This window comes from Astatotilapia calliptera, chromosome 14 (genome assembly GCF_964374335.1).
Source record: "Astatotilapia calliptera chromosome 14, fAstCal68.1, whole genome shotgun sequence".
Taxonomy (NCBI): domain Eukaryota; kingdom Metazoa; phylum Chordata; class Actinopteri; order Cichliformes; family Cichlidae; genus Astatotilapia; species Astatotilapia calliptera.
In genome coordinates, this window is record NC_137435.1 from 337,501 (window position 1) to 355,867 (window position 18,367).

The 18,367-nt window shown below is 45.5% G+C and overlaps 1 protein-coding gene across 2 annotated transcripts; it reads left to right on the plus strand.

Moving 5' to 3' along the window:
• The first annotated feature begins 2,969 nt into the window (after positions 1 to 2,969).
• On the plus strand, positions 2,970 to 17,969 carry LOC113036274 (transmembrane 4 L6 family member 1). Of its 2 annotated transcripts, XM_026192497.2 has the most exons (7): positions 2,970 to 4,137; positions 4,230 to 4,261; positions 6,281 to 6,474; positions 16,586 to 16,654; positions 16,801 to 16,955; positions 17,110 to 17,302; positions 17,406 to 17,969. In XM_026192497.2, exons 3-7 carry the CDS (start codon positions 6,298 to 6,300, stop codon positions 17,424 to 17,426), a joined length of 615 nt encoding a protein of 204 aa, XP_026048282.1. In that variant the 5' UTR covers positions 2,970 to 4,137; positions 4,230 to 4,261; positions 6,281 to 6,297; the 3' UTR covers positions 17,427 to 17,969. The 2 variants fall into 2 exon arrangements, with proteins under 2 accessions (XP_026048282.1, XP_080145289.1); XM_080289163.1 differs by lacking the exons at positions 2,970 to 4,137; positions 4,230 to 4,261; positions 6,281 to 6,474 and adding an exon at positions 9,638 to 10,746.
• Positions 17,970 to 18,367: the final 398 nt, after the last annotated feature.

Genomic DNA, 18,367 nt, shown 5'->3' on the forward strand with positions numbered 1-18,367 from the left:
AAAAGCAGAGAAACACAGATCACACTTCAGCTTTTTAAAACTTTTGAACCCTTTAGATGATTTTGCTACGCAGATGATATCCAAATGTACCTTCCTCTAAATTTGGATGCCCCGTCCACATTCTTGCCTTTGTTTGAATGTCTGCAGGCGGTTAAAAGACTGGCTATCCCAGAATTCTCTTATCTTAAATGAAAGCAAAACAGAAATTATTGTTTTGATAGCTGCGTTTCCCTGGGCCAGCTAACTGATACAATGGGTTCTTTCTCATTCTGCCAGTAACCTCGGCGTGCTCATGGATAGTTCTTTTAAATTAAAGAAGCAAGCATCCACTGTGCAAAAAAAAAAAGCTTTTATCAATTAGGCCGGTTCGAGCCCTGGCTCCGACAGTCTGTCGTGTCCTTGGGCAAGACACTTCACCCGTTGCCTACTGGTGGTGGTCAGAGGGGCTGGTGGCGCCAGTGTCCGGCAGCCTCGCCTCTGTCAGTGCGCCCCAGGGTGGCTGTGGCTACAATGTAGCTGCCATCGCCAATGTGTGGATGACTGGATGTGTAAAGCGCTTTGGGGTCCTTAGGGACTAGCAAAGCGCTTTACAAATACAGGCCATTTACCATTTAACCAGCACCAGAATGCATGAGCAGATCACCCCTGTCCTCGCTAAACTACACTGGCTTCCCATCAAATATCGCATTGATTTCAAACTGCTGCTCACTTTTAAAATTCTAAATAACCTGGCCCCTAGCTACCTAACTGATCTGCACAACCCAAAGAGAGCACTAAGATCCTCCAGCCAACTGCTCCTAATGCAATTGTTACACCCCGGCCTAGGCAACCGGGGTGCAACGTAGAAAAACAAAGATAAGGAAAATAAAAATAAGGAAAATAAAAATAAGGTAAAAAAAAACACACGAGAAAAAACTAATACGGGTTTCCACAAAAATCATCCCAAAACGACCACTATTTTCTTTAAAGCAAAATGATATTTATTTACAACGCAAGGCGCCAAACTATTTACAACGGGGGGGGGGGGGGGGGGGGAAAGATCGCGACCATGACAACTGACACACAGGGCTTAAATACATGGAGGGAACAATCAGGGAATGGACAACAGGAGGGAAACACAGCTGGGGCAAATCAGAACTGACGAGACAGGGAAAATGTAAACTGAACACACTAAGATGACACAGACTTTCAAAGTAAAGTAGGAAACACATAACAGTCACGCAAAAACAACACATTACCAACGCCAAATCGTCAATCCCGGAGGAGCACCTAGACACTCAAATCCACACACAATTACGGTCACAGCCGTAACACCCCCTTACCCAAGAATTAACATTAACCCCAAAATGTTTAATTCAAGGAAACACCCCCAAAAAAAACAAACATTTAAAACATACAACCCCAACGAAAAATGTTTGTTCCATGTCCAGCCCATACGGCACCGGCCACCGTCCCGCAGGCGACGCTGATGACTGGACGGGTCCTCCAGTGGAAACGGAAAACCGGAGCGGGCCCTCGGATCCTCCAGCGAAGACAAACGAAGCTGATGAAGGCTGGAGCGGTCCCTTGGACACTCCAGCGAAGGCGGATGAAGGCTGGTGGAGGCTGGAGCGGTCCCACGGACCCTCCAGCGAAGACGGATGAAGTCTGGAGCGGTGCCTCGGACCCTCCAGCGAAGGCAGACGAAGGCTGGAGCGGAGCCTCGGACCCTCCAGCGAAGGCGGACGAAGGCTGAAGCGGTCCCTCCAACGGACCCTCCAGCGAAGACGGACGAAGGCTGATGAAGGCTGGAGCGGTCCCACTGACCCTCCAGCAGACGACGAAGGCTGGAGCGGTCCCTCGGACCCTCCAGCGAACACAAACGAAGGCTGACGAAGGCTAGAGCGGTCCCACTGACCCTCCAGCAGACGAAGGCCGGAGCGGTCCCTCGGACCCTCCAGCAAAGACAAACGAAGGCTGGAGCGGTTCCCCGGACCCTCCAGCGAAGGCGGATGAAGGCTGGAGCAGTCCCTCGGACCCTCCAGCAGACGACGAAGGCCGGGACGGTCCCTCGGACCCTCCAGCGAAGGCGGATGAAGGCTGGACCGGCCCTCGGACCCTCCAGCGAAGACAGACGGCTGAAGCGGTCCCTCCCCCGGACCCTCCAGCGACGGCGGACGGCTGAAGCGGTCCCCCGGGCCCTCCAGCGAAGACAGACGGAGGCCGAAGCGGCCCTCGGACCCTCCAGCGATTGGACGAGCCCCCATATGTTACACCCCGGCCTAGGCAACCGGAGTGCAACACGAAAAAAAGTAAAAATAAAGAAAAAAAAACACACAAAAAAAAACCCACTAAGGCTCTCCACCAAAGACGTCAAACTATTTACAACGGGGGGAGAAAAAGATCGCGACCATGACAACTGACACACAGGGCTTAAATACATGGAGGGAACAATCAGGGAATGGACAACAGGAGGGAAACACAGCTGGGGCAAATCAGAACTGACGAGACAGGGAAAATGTAAACTGAACACACTAAGATGACACAGACTTTCAAAGTAAAGTAGGAAACACATAACAGTCACGCAAAAACAACACATTACCAACGCCAAATCGTCAATCCCGGAGGAGCACCTAGACACTCAAATCCACACACAATTACGGTCACAGCCGTAACACAATCAAGGTCTCGTTTAAAAACCAGAGGTGACCGTGCTTTTGCCATCGCTGCCCCTGGACTCTGGAATAATCTCCCAGTGGAAATCTGTACATCGGAATCAATTCAGTCGTTCAAATCCCATTTGAAAACACACTTGTTCAACTTAGCTTTTGAAAACAATTAGTGTGACTTTCATTCGGCCTGCACTACACCATGTAAATGCAATTTTAAGTATAATTGTACTATTTGTTCTGCCCGCATTGCAGTTTTATCGTGAAGCACTTTGATGTACACTGGTCTTTTAAATGTGCTATATAAATAAACTTTGACTTGACATGACCTCAGACTGAGGAACAGAAAGCATCAGCAGGTCAGAGACTCGGGGTCAGAAACCAGGTCACTGCGTATGGTCTAACAGGAAGTTACATCGCCACACGGCTTTCTGCGTTCCCTGCGGTCATGTGACCTTGGTAACTGATGTCAACATCCCCAAGGAGTCATGGTTTCCGCTGTGTGACCTAATGAGCTCCACGAGAAAATGTGAGGAAGTCGACCACATCAGGCCTGATTGATGAGGATGCTTCAACGCGGGCGCCTCGGCTCGCCATTTAGGTTCCTCAGACTGTGACTCAAAAACTCCAGAGGAGACGCTGCTGTGGACCAAAGTTTACTCCAGTTCATCAGAAGAGGATGTTTTTCTATCTTACCTGTTTAAGCTTTAAAGTTTGTAGCATTAGGGGCGTGGCCTCTTTGACGTACAGGCGGCACAGAAACTGATGTCTCACTGAGATTTTTCTTTTTCACTCACATAAGCTCGGGCGCTCGCTCTGAAGTATGTAGTGTGAGCTCGCCTGTCCACTGTGGGCTGAGAACCGATCAGCTGCTGTCTGTACCCACACACGTGGGATGAATGAGTATACGTATCTAGTAACCTGCATACGTCTCATCATTCTCACATTCCTGCTCTTATATTTGGTTGTTTCTTGCATTTTGCAGCTCTGTTGCTTGTGAAGCTGGCACACAAGAATTTCACTCACATGTGCTGTGACAATAAAACTCTTTGATTTGATTACAGAGAAAAGCAGCAGAAACATCTGAGCTGAACAGGCACTGATTTGATCTTTGAGTGGCCTGTGACCTCTGACCTCCTGACTGTTAGGAGGTCTTTCTCAGTCCAGCCTCTGGAGCTGTGAACTTAGTTCTGTCTACAAATGCACCAAAACCTCCAAATAATTACCTTCTAATATATCATGTCTTTCAAGGCCTCGATGTAATCGGGACCAGTCATGTTCTACCTTTATGCCGTCCGGCTGACCAGTCACGATCAGTGGTGACAGAATCGACTAATAGGAATCCACCCTGAAAAACCTCCCTCCTCGTGTTGAGCTACAGAAGCAGAATCACCAGCTGCTGCGTCGCATCATGTGTGTGTTTGTAGGTCTGATTTCATCCTGTTTATTTCTGTTTTTCCAGTTTGATACCAAGCCGGTCCTGTTGAGGGTAAGTTTCCATCTTTTGTACTTCCTGCATGCGTAATAGCGGGAGGCGTGTCCTGGTGCATGTGCTGATAGATATTTGTGGTTGTTCCTCAGAGTCTGAAGTGGATCGTCAGTCAGCCTTCCCGGTGAGTCGACTTCTGCTATTATTAATAGAAACATATTACTGTTGCTCAAAGTCTGTGTACTGTCACAGATTTAAAAAATCATCTTACTAAATAAACTGAGAAATTATATTTGTAAATGAGTTTAATAATTTCAACATATAAGTGCAAATAGAAGGAGCCTTTATTCATGCTTTTACTTTGATGAGATTTGACCTGAATGATACATGATCACACAGTTTTGTAATTATATTATTATTTAGTGATTTAAACACTCGAGGATTGAAGAATGAGTGATTATTAATCTGTATGATTGAATCAATGTTTTTATTTAAACAGGTTTGTATTATTAATAATGATTATTCAATGAATTCAGACTCGACTCAGACTATGACTGATATTGACAGAAATATGAATGTGATTATTTCAATGACATTTCAAGGATGATTTTGTAAGTTTATAAATAAGTTTTTAAAGAACCAGATTAAACGAGTCACATCACAGCATAATTAGAGGAATCCAATAACAGGAATCTGAAACGAGGACTCATTTTACAGGAACCCGATCACAAAGTCAAATTACAGGAGTCATATTGAAAGACATTATAGAACCAGATTATATGGGTCAAATCACAGGAGGCATATTACGGCAAATTACAGGCGCTGGAATACAGGGTCAGACTAGAGTCAGAGTATAGGAGCAAGATTACAAAAAACAGATTACAGGAGTCAGATTAGAGCAGCGGTTCCCAAACTTTGTTTGCTGGGCCCCCCTTTGCTTTACAAGGAAAATGTTCGCGCTCCCCCCTCCCGCGTGCGCACAAGCACACACACACATCCTCCAACCACACACGCACACATTTTGCTCCATTGCGGTTTATTTCACACCTCAAACATTTTGTAAACAATTAAGTAAATACAAGTAAACAGCAATAAATTACAGGCAGTAATAAAATAAACTCTTTTACGCTGCGTCTGCACCTACACGGGTGGTTTTGAACACGCAGCTGTTTCATCCACCTAAACGGCATTTCGAATCACCGAAAACTGAGATTTTTTAAAACTCAGTTTTTACGTTTACGTGTGGACGAAGAATACAGAGTTCGTCAGGCAGCGTCAAAGGTATGTGCCTTTTTCACGTCACGCTGTGGCCACGTTATTGTTTACAGGAGATTTATCACAGAATGGCAGATAGAGACGAAATACTGTTAATCTGACTGTCTGCAGATTTACACGCAGTTACTGTCCCTCCATCTACAAAGGCAGAGGCGTCACGGTGTGATTATTTTTACTGTAGTTGTTTTTTCCTGTGTAATAATGTTCAACATTGCATCAATACATTTTTCAAAAATGCCTCTCTGTGCAAAATGGGTTTAAAAACATAAACAGCTGTGGGATCCTGTTAGTCTGTGACAGAGGGAACAAATCGTGGCAGGATCAGCCTGATGTTATTTGCATCCTGCTGTAACTTTACTGTATAAAGAGCAAACATCTCCAACATGTCAGGAGCAGTTAGTCATTACAACAAGTGTTTGTGAACTAAAAATCAAGAATGTGGGATCCTGTTTGTCCGTGATTTGGAGAACCCAGGGAAAACCAACCCTGCAGGGAGACCTACCTCAGCACTTGTGCAGGTGAAGCCAAAGGGCAGATTTGCTTCACCATATTTTCTAGTCTTTGGCTTAGAATGAAGTTGGTTTGGAAACATATTCAGCGATGCTTCAGCTCCTGCTTTGCGTTTCTGTGGCCGCCCCGTGCTAGCAGTGTCCAAGCGTTGTTTTTTTTCCCACCCCTTTTCATACCGCGCCCCCCCTGCAATGGCTCTGCACCCCCCCTAGGGGGCAGCCCCATACTTTGGGAAGGTCTGGATTAGAGTAACCACACTACCAAGATTACAGAGTCATATTAGAAGAGTCAGATAATGCGATTAAAATTACAGGAGTCGGATGTTAGATATTTAGTTTAGAAGAAATGATAATACTATGAAGGATGTGTTTTTACCTTCAGACTCGCCGGTTAATCTCATGACTGTTTTCATGTGCAGTTTCTATAAAAATCTAGATGTGCGTATCAAGGTGTCTGCGATGTGTGGGCGTGTCTCTAGTTCCCATGGCGATTGTCTGCATACTGTGCAACATCCTGCTACTGGTTCCTGAGCTGAAGATCCAGTTCCTGTTGGACGGTCATGTGACTAGAGAGGCTACCTGGGCCACAGGACTGTGGGGCTCTGGCTTCCTGGTGAGTGTGTGTGCATACATGGACTGGTTCTTATACTTAATATATATACATGTACTACTTTAACATGCCATCCATGTGTGTTTGTGTATGTGACCTTCAGATCAGTAGGCCAAAGTAGGGATTCTACATATCGCCTTACTTTGGACCTTTCATCTCTTCCTCAAAGTTAAATAAGGTCAGCTTTTATAAAATGTCTGTTGTCTTTGAAACTAAGCTTCAAACTCTGGTGCCTTCACATCTAGGAAACGATTGGGGTCAACCTGAAACAAAGGCAGATGTGAAATGTAAAAGTGAGATCAGAGGTCAAGTGTGACATGATATTTAGATGCAAAATATGATGTGATAGTCACAATCACATAGTACGATTAAAAAGAACAAAGTAAACAACATGAGGAATATACAGAATATAATATTATTCCCTCAAAAGTAACTACTGCGCAGAGCTGCCGTAACAGAAGTCTGTAGACTGCTTATTCTTCTTTAGACTCTTTCTCCAATCTTTCTTCCTGAGTTAACTTAAGTAATGACTTTCTCCAAAACATCAGTGTGTCTACTACACCTCAATCCTACGAGACTAGGGATGGGTATTGATTTTCACGATTCCAATTCCAGTTTCGATTCTGTTTAACAATTCGATTCTTTATTGATTATTTTTAAAAAGGAGAACACTAAGGTCGATTAGCTTAGAACTTTGTTTTATATCTTCTCTTTGAACAAGAGAGAAATTTAGGAGTAACATGGCCTTACAAACCCAACAGTGAGATCTTAAGAGATCCAGCCTGCGGCTCTTCAATGGGGTGTCACAGGGTCCCCAGGAAAACAAAATGTAAATGTAAAATAATAAAATAAATATTCTTCTGTAGCAATAACAAAGTTTAACATAAATTATTCTGTAGCAATTACGCAACAGTAATGTTCCTGCCTACAATTACACACATTCACTTACTGAAAATCATCTGCTGTGGCAAACGGGTGCAAGCCTTTGACCACAAACTGAGTCACTGCTCGCTGACATTCGTCTATCCTGGCCTGAAAGGAGACGCTACGGGTAGACTGCAGCGAGAACTGCCAGCATCTGAGCCAGACTCTGTCTGTCTCATCACGGTCACCTAAATGCACAGTAATGGCAGATAAGGCAGATCGCGCTAACATAATATGCACTGTTAGTTGATTATTTACGTGCCGCATTAACAGGAGAGGACGTGCAAACGTTACCGCTGCTGCTGGGTTGAGATTCACGAGTCCGGAGCGGAATTAAAAACACGACGTTCATTTAAGGTCATCGCGTGTTTTGTGAGCAAATGCTTTTGCATATTCGTAGTGTTTCCTCCCTTAAACATCTACTTTGCAAGTATTGCAAGTTGCCCTGTCGTCATCCGTTCTCGTAAAGTATAACCAAACTTTTGAGTGTTTGAGCCGTTTAGGCGCCGTGTTTCCTGCCAGGTAAATGACGCTCCGCAACGTGGTGACGTCATTCGGGGCGACTGGAATCGATAAGGGAATCGTTTGCAAAAATGGCAAACGATTCCAAGGAACTGAAACAGTGGGAACCGGTTCTCAACAAGAACCGGGTTTCGATACCCATCCCTATACAAGACTGCTCAATAATTATAGGCCAATCTCCAACCTTCCTTTCATATCAAACATCCTTGAAAGAGTAGTTGTCAAACAGCTAACAGATCATCTGCAGAGGTTTATTTGAAGAGTTTCAGTCAGGTTTCAGAGCTCATCACAGCACAGAAACAGCTTTAGTGAAGGTTACAAATGATCTTATGGCCTCTGACAGTGGACTCATCTCTGTGCTTGTCCTGCTAGACCTCAGTGCAGCGTTCCATACGTTCCCATATTTCATTGAGTGATTCATTCACAGCTCGGGGCAGATAGCCCCCCCTGCAGGTTTTCCTTCCCAGTGTTTCCAAAGCGCTTGCTCATTATGATTTTTGTTGTTTTTCTGTTTATAGTATTTTATACCTTACAGTATAAAGTACCTTGAGGCGACTGTTGTTGTGATTTGGTGCTGTATAAATAGAATTTAATTGAATTGAAAACTTGCATATTAATGATCATTAACTGACCTCCCAGCCCATTGTTCCTCAGTGGGCTGGCTTCAGTCATTGTACAAATGTCCTGTTTATAAGGTTGAAACCTGCAGTCAGCTGAGACTGAAGAAGTCGCCTGATGATGATGAAACGTTTCTCCCACTGAAAAGTCCAGATGAACAGAATTAACTTTGGGTACAGACATAGTTCCCTGTAGCATTTCAAACTAACAAATTATTTCATTATAGTAATGGATGCTAATTTGTGTTCTCTGCACTGTGAAGATCATATGTGATGCTGCCAACATTATCACAAATGTGGAAGCCAACTGCTCAGCCTCTGTGAGTGGTGGTGGTGGTGGTGGAGGACCCCCACCTGTTTTTCGGGCCTCCGCTTTTTTTCTGTTGGCTATAACGGGTCACATTTGAGCATACAGAGTAAGCAAATATGTACTTGTAATGTGCTCAGATAATTTCAATAAGTGCTTACAGAGGGGAAGTTAATGTAGCCTCTAACTGCAATTGATTTACATGGGACAAACAGACCAAGCACTATGGCCCATAATACAATTACACCTTACCTGTTTGGACTATATTTTTACATTTCATTTTTACTTGCTGCCAGGAACGTTTGGGGCCTGTTGGGTTGCACCTGCGCTCACATCACAAAATAAAATGTATGAAATAAAAAATATAATAAAATAACGTGTTAAATGGGTGGAAATCCCTCGATCAATGTTTAAATTAACACTCACGCATTGACTCTGTCGGCTATGTTTTGCCATGCATGCTCCCTTTCTTTTGCAGCTGAGGCTGTGTTACTTTTTTCCCGCAAAATTTGCATGTTATCGGCATATGCTGCCATCAGAATTTCGGCCTCAAGCGCTGTAAGATACATTGACCGCGCCTTCTTTCCCTCCGTCTCCATGGTGACTCGCTTAATCTGTGCTCCACTAATCAGGGCTTTATGTATCCTCGTGCGCGCGCTTCACTTGGGGTTAAAGCAACTCCGGGTTGATTGAACTAATCGTTATCAGCCTTTCTGAAACCGAATATTCCGAGTTGGACAGTTCGGTGTTACTCAACCCTGAGTATCGTTTTTCACTCTGAGTTTTCTAAACCGGCTTCCTGAAATAGGGCCCTGGTGTCAAAGGCAGAACTTGAGATGATTACTCATGCTTTTATCTCTTCTCGTTTGGATTATTGTAACGATCTTTTTAGGTGTCTCAACAAATCAGCTCTGGATCGCCTTCAGTCTGTACAGAATGCAGCGGCAAGACTTTTAACTGGTACAAACTAGAGGTCACACATTACTCCAGTTTTGGCTTCTCTTCATTGGTTGCCTGTAAATTTTAGGGTTCATTTTAAAATTTTAGTTGTAACTTTTAGAGCTCTGCACGGTGAAGCTCCCCAGTATATCTCTGACCTGCTGAAACCTCATGTTTCATCCCGAGCACTTAGGTCTTCAGGTCAGAGGCTACTGGTGGTCCCACGTACTAGGTTTAAAACACGTGGGGATCGGGCTTTTCAGGCACCAAGGCTGTGGAACTGTCTGCCGTTGTCTTTACGCTGTCTAGACTCTACTGACTCCTTTAAAAAGCAGCTGAAGACATTTTTATACAAACGGGCTTTTAATTAATTGAATTAATTTTAACTTGTATGTCTGATCTTACTGTAAAGCACTTTGTGATTTTTATCTGTGAAATGTGCTATATAAATAAATTTTACTTACTTACTTATTAACATTTGGAGAGAGCAGCTTTGCTCCATCCAATGGAGCTTGAATTTAGAATAAACCAACCAAAACTGCAGAGCTAATCTATTTGCTTATATGGAATAGAATAAACACATTGACATTGTACATATACAATGAAACTGTGGGTGCTCCCTATCAACTGTCCAGATATGAAATATAAATAGTAAGACAGCAGAGACAAATATCAGACATGAGAGACATGTAGAGAACAAGAGAAAGGCACACATTAGAACAGACCTTCCCAAAGTGTGTGGCCCGCCCCCTAGGGGGGGTGCAGAGCCATTGCAGGGGGGCGGTATGAAAAGGGAAAACAAACAAACAACGCTTGGACACTGCTAGCACGGGGCGGCCACAGAAACGCAAAGCAGGAGCTGAAGCATCGCTGAATATGTTTCCAAACCAACTTCATTCTAAGCCAAAGACTAGAAGATATGGTGAAGCAAATCTTCCCTTTGGCTTCACCTGCACAAGTGCTGAGGTAGGTCTCCCTGCAGGATTGGTTTTCCCTGTCGGGAGCAGCGCTGGGCTGTTCAAATCACAGACTAACAGGATCCCACAGCTGTTTATGTTTTTAAACCAATTTTGCGCAGAGAGGCATTTTTGAAAAATGTATTGATAGCAATGTTGAATATTATTACACAGGAAAAAACAACTACACGTAAAATAATCACACTGTGACGCCTCTGCCTTTGTAAATTGAGGGACAGTAACTGCGTGTAAAACCTGCAGACAGTCAGATTAACAGTATTTCGTCTCTATCTGCCATTCTGTGATTCATCTCATGTAAACAATAACGTGGCGCACAGCGTGACGTGAATAAAGGCGCATAGCTTTGACGTTGCGTGACGTAAACGCAAAAAGGAGTTTTAAAAAATCTCAGTTTTCGGTGATTTGAAACGCTGTTTACGTGAACGAAACAGCTGCGTGTTCAAGAACACCCGTGTAGGTGCGGACAGCTTAAAAGAGTTAGTCGTTTATTTTATTACTGCCTGTAATTTATTGCTGTTTACTTGTATTTGCTTAATTGTTTACAAAATGTTTGAGGTGTGAAATAAACCGCAATGGAGCAAAATATGGGCGTGTGTGGTTGGAGGATGTGCTTGTGCCCGCGCGGGGGGGGGGGGGGGGGGACATTTTTCTTGTAAAACAAAGGGGGGCCCAGCAAATAAAGTTTGGGAACCGCTGCATTAGAAGAACAAGTTCCAAGCGCTTGGAAGTAGTGCAGAGGACATGGTCTGGGTAGAGTCTGTGTGTGAGTGGCTGAGTGATCAGGGCCACTCAGACCATGGCTGAGATGGTGTTTGTTAACAGTCCGAATGGCCCCGGGGAAGAAGCTGTTAGTGAGTGTGTGGGACCTGACTGACCAGAGGCGCCGACCGGAGGGCAATGGGTCAAACAGGTGGTGGCCGGGGTGCCGGGGGTCACCTATGATAGCCCTGGTTTTCCTGAGACAGGAGGATCAGGCGATGACCTCCAGGGGTGTCAGAGGGCAGCCAGGGATGTTTTTGGTGTTTTAATGACCCTCTGTGCAGCCTTCCTGCTCTCAGTCGTGGCCCCTGAGTACCAAACACCAGGCAGGAGGAGAGCACGCTCTCCACTGAAGAGCATTAGCAGCTCCTGGTCCAGGTTATTCTTCCTCAGGACACAGAACAAGCGCAGCCACTGCTGGGCCTTCAGGGCGATGCTGTTGTGGGTCTGAGTGAGATCAGCCGAGATGTGAGTGCCCAGAAACCTGAAGGTGGAGACAAATTCCACCTGTTCTCCATTTACAATGAGAGTGGACCTGTCTGTGCCTACTGAAGTCCATGATGAGTTCTTTGGTTTTAGGATGTTCAGCTTCTGTTTGTTTTCTGAGCAGGAGATATTCTCTTCCTCCATGTAGAATAGAATAGCCCTTTATTGTCATTGTACATATACAGTGAAAATTGCACACGCGCCATAAGGTGCTCCATAATCTGCTGTTATGGCACCGGTCCTGGAGTACATAAGCACACAGCCCGCTGCCCATTAACTTACCGGTGTCTTTGTTGCATCCTGGGGCTGGGGAACCAGCAGCTAGTCACCCAGAATGGCTAACTGAAGGCAGGACAGTCCTGATCCCCAAGGACCCCCAGAAGGGACCAATCCCCTCCAACTACCGGCCAATAACCTGCCTCAGCACCACGTGGCAGCTCCTGTCAGGCATCATAGCGGCTAAGATGAACAGGCACATGGGTCACAACATGAGCGGGACACAAAAAGGAACTGGCAGGAATACCAGAGGAGCAAAACACCAGCTACTGGTAGACTGAACAGTCAGCCGAGACTGCAAGACCAGACTGACCAACCTGTGCACTGCCTGGATGGATTACAAGAAAACCTGACTCAATGCCCCACACCTGGATCCTGGAATGCCTAGACCTGTCTACAACAGATCAACAGGATCCTAAGAGCCCTCATCAGGAACTCAGTGGGGACGTGGCGAACAGCAATAGAGGCCATGTGTTTTTCCACTCCTCTCCTCCTTACCCTTATCTTCCCTGCTTAGCCTCTATGTCCTTGTCTTGTCTCGTGTGCATTGCTTTCCCTGGAACAGTCTCTCACTGTCGTTCTCTAAAACCTAAAGAGAATTATGGATTTGATCAACTGGTCTCTGAACGCTATTGACACCCTTTTCTCAACGAGAAGTCTGGGCTCGGGAGAGCCCGAGTACCCTGGAGGGACTTTCCCTGCTGGATACACGATGGACGGGTGGCAGAACTGGAGGGTCGTGTGCCTGGCGGGACTGTCGATCGAGGACGCTGAAGATATCTACCTATTCGGAACCGTGATAACAGGGTTCATGCTGATCGGAGTTGGCTTAGCCCTGGTTTATCGGAGAAATAAGAGAGCGGAACCGGCTGTTCAAACCCCCCCAAGGCTGCCCGCTGGAATCGAAGCGATGGGATGAGGCGCGACCTCTCACAACGAACGTAATATGGTCAACACCTTGGAGACGCTTGCAGCTGCTGTGAAGGCTCAAAATAACACCATTGAGCGTATGAGGGGAAACATCAGAGAGAGGCCTGCTCACAATGACACCCTTGAGCGACAGTTGGAACACATCGCGGAACGGATCACTGCAGTTGTGAAGTCTCAGAATCAAAAGAACGACAACACCATGGAACAGAAGTTTGATACCATCATGGGGAGGCTCGCGGCTCTCCAACGGGAGATTGAGAGACCAGCATCAGAGTGTTAAAGAGCAGCCTGAAAATTCTCCTGGGCTGCTCGCATGGAAATTTACAAAATCAATATCGAAATTGCGAACCCCCATCACGGCGCCAGCTGCAGGCCCAAGGCTGGAGCTGAACTATCACTCCCTGATAACGACTGTGTTACGGCTATTCTTCCCATTCCATGCAAGGACACCTGGATTGGCTGGAGAACTGTTTACTTAGCCTGATAGGCCGAAGGACACTGTCTCAGCTGAACTATGGACACGCACACACACACACTTACACTGATAAGCACGCACTCATCCCCCTCCCTTTCCAAACGCCTTCGATGCTTGTTTCCTGCGGGGGAACACGGCGGGTCTGTGTGCCACGCTGGAATGGTAGCGCTGTGCAGGGCGGCTGCTGTGTTCGCTTCGGATTACTCCTCACCCCCCACCCAATCCTGTGGCTTGTCATGTCTTTCACAATGTTGTGCTGTGGACATTTATGTGCCCTGCATGTGGCGACAAATAAAGCTTGATGATACTGATACTGATACTTCAGCTCTTGGGGGAGGCGGACGCCTCTCTCTCCCTTGTCTTTCCTGCTTAGCTCCTATGTCCTTGTCTAGTCTCGTCTAACTCTAACCCTCAGAGATCCTTTCAGTCTCGTTCTTGTTCTCTAAAAAGTTAAGAAGAATTATAACTGTTGATTTGATCAACTGGTCCCTGAGTGCAGTTGACACTCTCTTCTCTACGAGGAGCCTGGGTTCGAGAGAGCCCCAGTGGAGGGACATTCCCTGCTGGATACACGATGGATGGGTAGCAGAAGTGGCGCGTCGTGTGGCTGGCGGGTCTGTCTATCGAGGACATTGAAGACATCTACCTATTCAGAACCATGACAACGGGGTTCTTGCTGATCTGAGCTGGTTTGGCCCTAGCTTATCAGCGGCAGCTGGACGCTTGAAGACCAATGCCGACGAGAACAACAACAAATTCTCCCCTGATAGCAACAACGAGACTCCCTAACTCTCTCACCAGTTCCCTCCAGGCCACCTGCGTAGGCTGCAGACTGTTGATCTTCGCTTAATTGGGTGAAAGGACATTTCCTCAGGCTGAACGCAAGCCACACATCCTCACACGCACGCACACAGACAAAAAGGCCATGTCTACACTAATACGTTTTGATCTTTTTCTCTCTGTTTTGGCCTCCCGTCCACACTGAGACGGCGTTTTCGGTCAAGGAAAACTGAGCTTTTTGAAAATGCTCTCCAAAGCAGATACGTTTGAAAAACGCAGCTTTTGCGTTGTGGTGTGGACTGTGAAAATGGAGGCTTTGTAAAACCATGATGCATTTTAGTCATGTGATGCAGTCATGTGACCAATTCAACTAAGGTGGTGGACAGCATTTTGTTTGCTGTCAGTTTTGACAGACCTATTAAAGGTTAATATCAGTCTGTACATGCTCCAGATAGCTTTTCTTCCAATTCTTTAATTCTCACTCGTTTTTGCAACTTTGCACTCTCATATTACTCGCTGCAACAACTCCACCTCATTGTCAGTCCATTTAAAAGATTTGGTGCTTTTCCTTCACATTTTGCCGCGATGTTTCAAAGAGCCGCAAAGTAAAAAAACAGCAGAAAGAAATGAGGGAGGTTGAATTGTGTTACTTTACGTGCATGTACAGTACTGGAACGTAAGCGTTTTTGGCTGTTTCAATGTGGACGAACAACTCTTTGAAAATGATAGTGTGGACACGGAGCAGTTTTAGACGAAGGTAGTCAAACTTAGGGGATCGAACTACCAGAAGGCAACATTGCAGACATCGAGGACAGCTACAAGTACCTGGGGATCCCACAGGCAAATGGGAACCATGAAGAGGCCGCTAGGAAAGCTGCAACCACCAAGTACCTGCAGAGCGTCAGGCAAGTCCTGAGGACTATCAACACCTACGCCCTACCTGTGATCAGGTACCCTGCTGGGATAATAAGCTGGCCAAAGGAGGAGATAGAAGCCACTGACATCAAGGCAAGAAAGCTCCTGACCATGCACGGAGGGTTTCACCCCAAGTCCAGCACCCTGAGGCTGTACGCTAAGTGGAAGGAAGGAGGTTGGGGACCGTTGAATGTCAGCACCTCAAATGGTAAATGGCGTGTATTTATATAGCGCTTTACTAGTCCCTAAGGACCCCAAAGTGCTTTACATATCCAGTCATCCACCCATTCACACACTGGTGATGGCAGCTACATTGTAGCCACAGCCACCCTGGGGCGCACTGACAGAGGCGAGGCTGCCGGACACTGGCGCCACCGGGCCCTCTGACCACCACCAGTAGGCAACGGGTGAAGTGTCTTGCCCAAGGACACAACGACAGACTGTCCGAGCCGGGGCTCGAACCGGCAACCTTCCGATTACAAGGCAAACTCCCAACTCTTGAGCCACGATCGTGCTGGGTCTGGTGTCAGTTACCTCAGGCAGCAGAAACGTGAGAACGAAGAGGAGCAAGAGGAGGCACCATCATGGAAGGACGGGCCCCTGCACGGTATGTACCACCAGCAGGTAGAGTAAGTGACTGATATCCAGAAATCCTACCAGTGGCTAGACAAAGCTGGACTGAAAGACAGCACAGAGGCACTAATCATGGCAGCAGAAGAACAAGCTCTGAGATCCACAGAGGCTGGAGTCTATCACACCAGGTGCAGGTTGTGTAAAGATGCCCCTGAGACAATCCAGCCATATCCTTCATATTCATGTTATTTTAAATGGCTGAATTTGTGTTAGTACAAGTTCCTTACTGAGGATTTTTTGTGTGTTCCTGGTTGTGGTTTTATCTGCTCAGTGACTGTCGATAATAACTGTGCTGCGTCTGGTACAGTACATTTTGTCATTTGGGATTTTAATGTTTGACCTTTGACTCATTGTATTGACTTTGAGTACTCCGGGAGAGTAGAAAAGCGCTATATAAGAATCAGTCCATTTACCATTTTACCATTTACTTGTCAGTTACATTTGCATCAGTATAATTTGCTTACTGATGATGTGTTTTTATGTTCCTCTTTGTGATTGGACCTCAACAAAGTTAAAGTAGAAAATGAAATCAAGGTGTAACAGTTTAACTAGAATTTTTAAACTCTGATTTCAGGTTCTACTTGGAGCTCGAGCCTTTGTCCAGAGCAGCAGAACCCGAGGCTGCTGTGCGTTCAGGAGTCAGGTGACCTCAGGCTCCACCCCCTCTCGCACCGATTTTCATCACAGATGTTTTTTATCAAAGTGAAATCTGGAAACCACATCTGTATTTTTCTGACACGTGTGAGCTGCTCCAGATGTTGTCAGTCATATCACGTCTCTCTTCTCCAGATGTTGTGCCAGCTGCTTTACTCCTGCCTCTGTCTGCTCTCTGCTGCCTCCTGCTCCCTGGTCAGTGCCACTGGTCTGTCTCAGGGTCCCCTCTGCCTCTACAACGACTCCTCTGGTCCCACCTGGGGGGTCCCGCTGCAGCCCCTCCCAGGCCGGTGAGACACACTCACACAGATGTTCTGAACTGGTTTTAGTGGTTTCCTGTCTCTCTGTCCTCAGACACTCGGAGTAATGTCAAAGATGTTTTCTTTGTAGCCTCGGACAGATGTTTCCTTGTACTCTTGGGCAGATATTTTCCTGTCTCCTTAGACACTCGGGATACCTGTTCAACAGGACTCTGTGGTCTGGGGTCTGCTTGGAGCCCAGCTCGGTGGTCCAGTGGAACTTGGTCCTGTTCAGTGTGATGGGGACTGTGAGCGGACTGCAGACGGTCCTCTGTGGGGCCAACATCCTGAACTCCATACTTGGCCTGATTCTGGGCCGGGGCCTCTCCCACAGTAAGGTCTGTGGGAGAACACACCTTTGGACCATCTATTTATAACGTCTGCTCCAGATTTAGCAGTTTATTCATATCGCACGTGTGTGTGTGTGTTTCTATGTTTCAGATCAGTCCAGTTTCAGTTTGACGTGAGTTCGATCCTGGGAGCTCCAACTGTGATACACAGAATTAAAATTAAAAGTCTTTCACTGATGCACTTTAGATAATCAATAGCATGAAGATCAATAACCTGAAATACCTCGACCTTACGCAGGATTGCAGTACATGTACCTTTTAATAATTATTTATTTATTTTCCTGAATAAAACTATTCAAACATCCAGTTAAGCTAAATAATCAATAATAAAATAATATCCTCGTGCTTAATAAGAGCTTCAACAAATTCAAATGTTTGGTTAAAAAAAAACAACTAAATCATTGATTTTTGTTTTCAAAGTTAAACTCAGATTTTTATTGATTATGTTGTTTACTGATCATTTTATTAAACTTTTTATTTTTTAAATTAATTTATTTTGATTAGCATTCAGATATCTCAGTGTATACAGAATAAAGATCTACCACAAAGAAAGCACGAGACAAGGCTAATCAACAGTTATTGGCTGAAGCATACGCTTATGCTGTTTGTGTTTTTGTGATAATCCATAAAAACAAATAAAACTAAAAGTGTTAAAGATGTTGTGGTTTTAGTTGCAGAGATAATATCTGCAGATGTCACAGTTCTGATTACACTGATCATTCAGATAAGAACAACACAGCGCAAACAACAACGCTCTGTATTTATTCATGTGTTTGTGGAGTTTGCAGTGTGATGTTTCGAGGTTATGGTCCATGTGGATGATGGTCCAGTGTGGCGTCTTTGAACCCTGAGCCATCCTGTTCTGTCTCAGTCTGTTTTATCTGCAAGCTTGCAGCACATAAAGCTGAGTTTTCCTCCTGTATTTGGGTGCATTATGACTCCAACTCCAACCTGTCTGGGGGTTTTGCAGGACTGTGTTGCTGACATAAAATTGTGGTTGGTGCTCAGCTTTTTAAACTTGAATGCACCAACAAACACTATTACACTATTCAG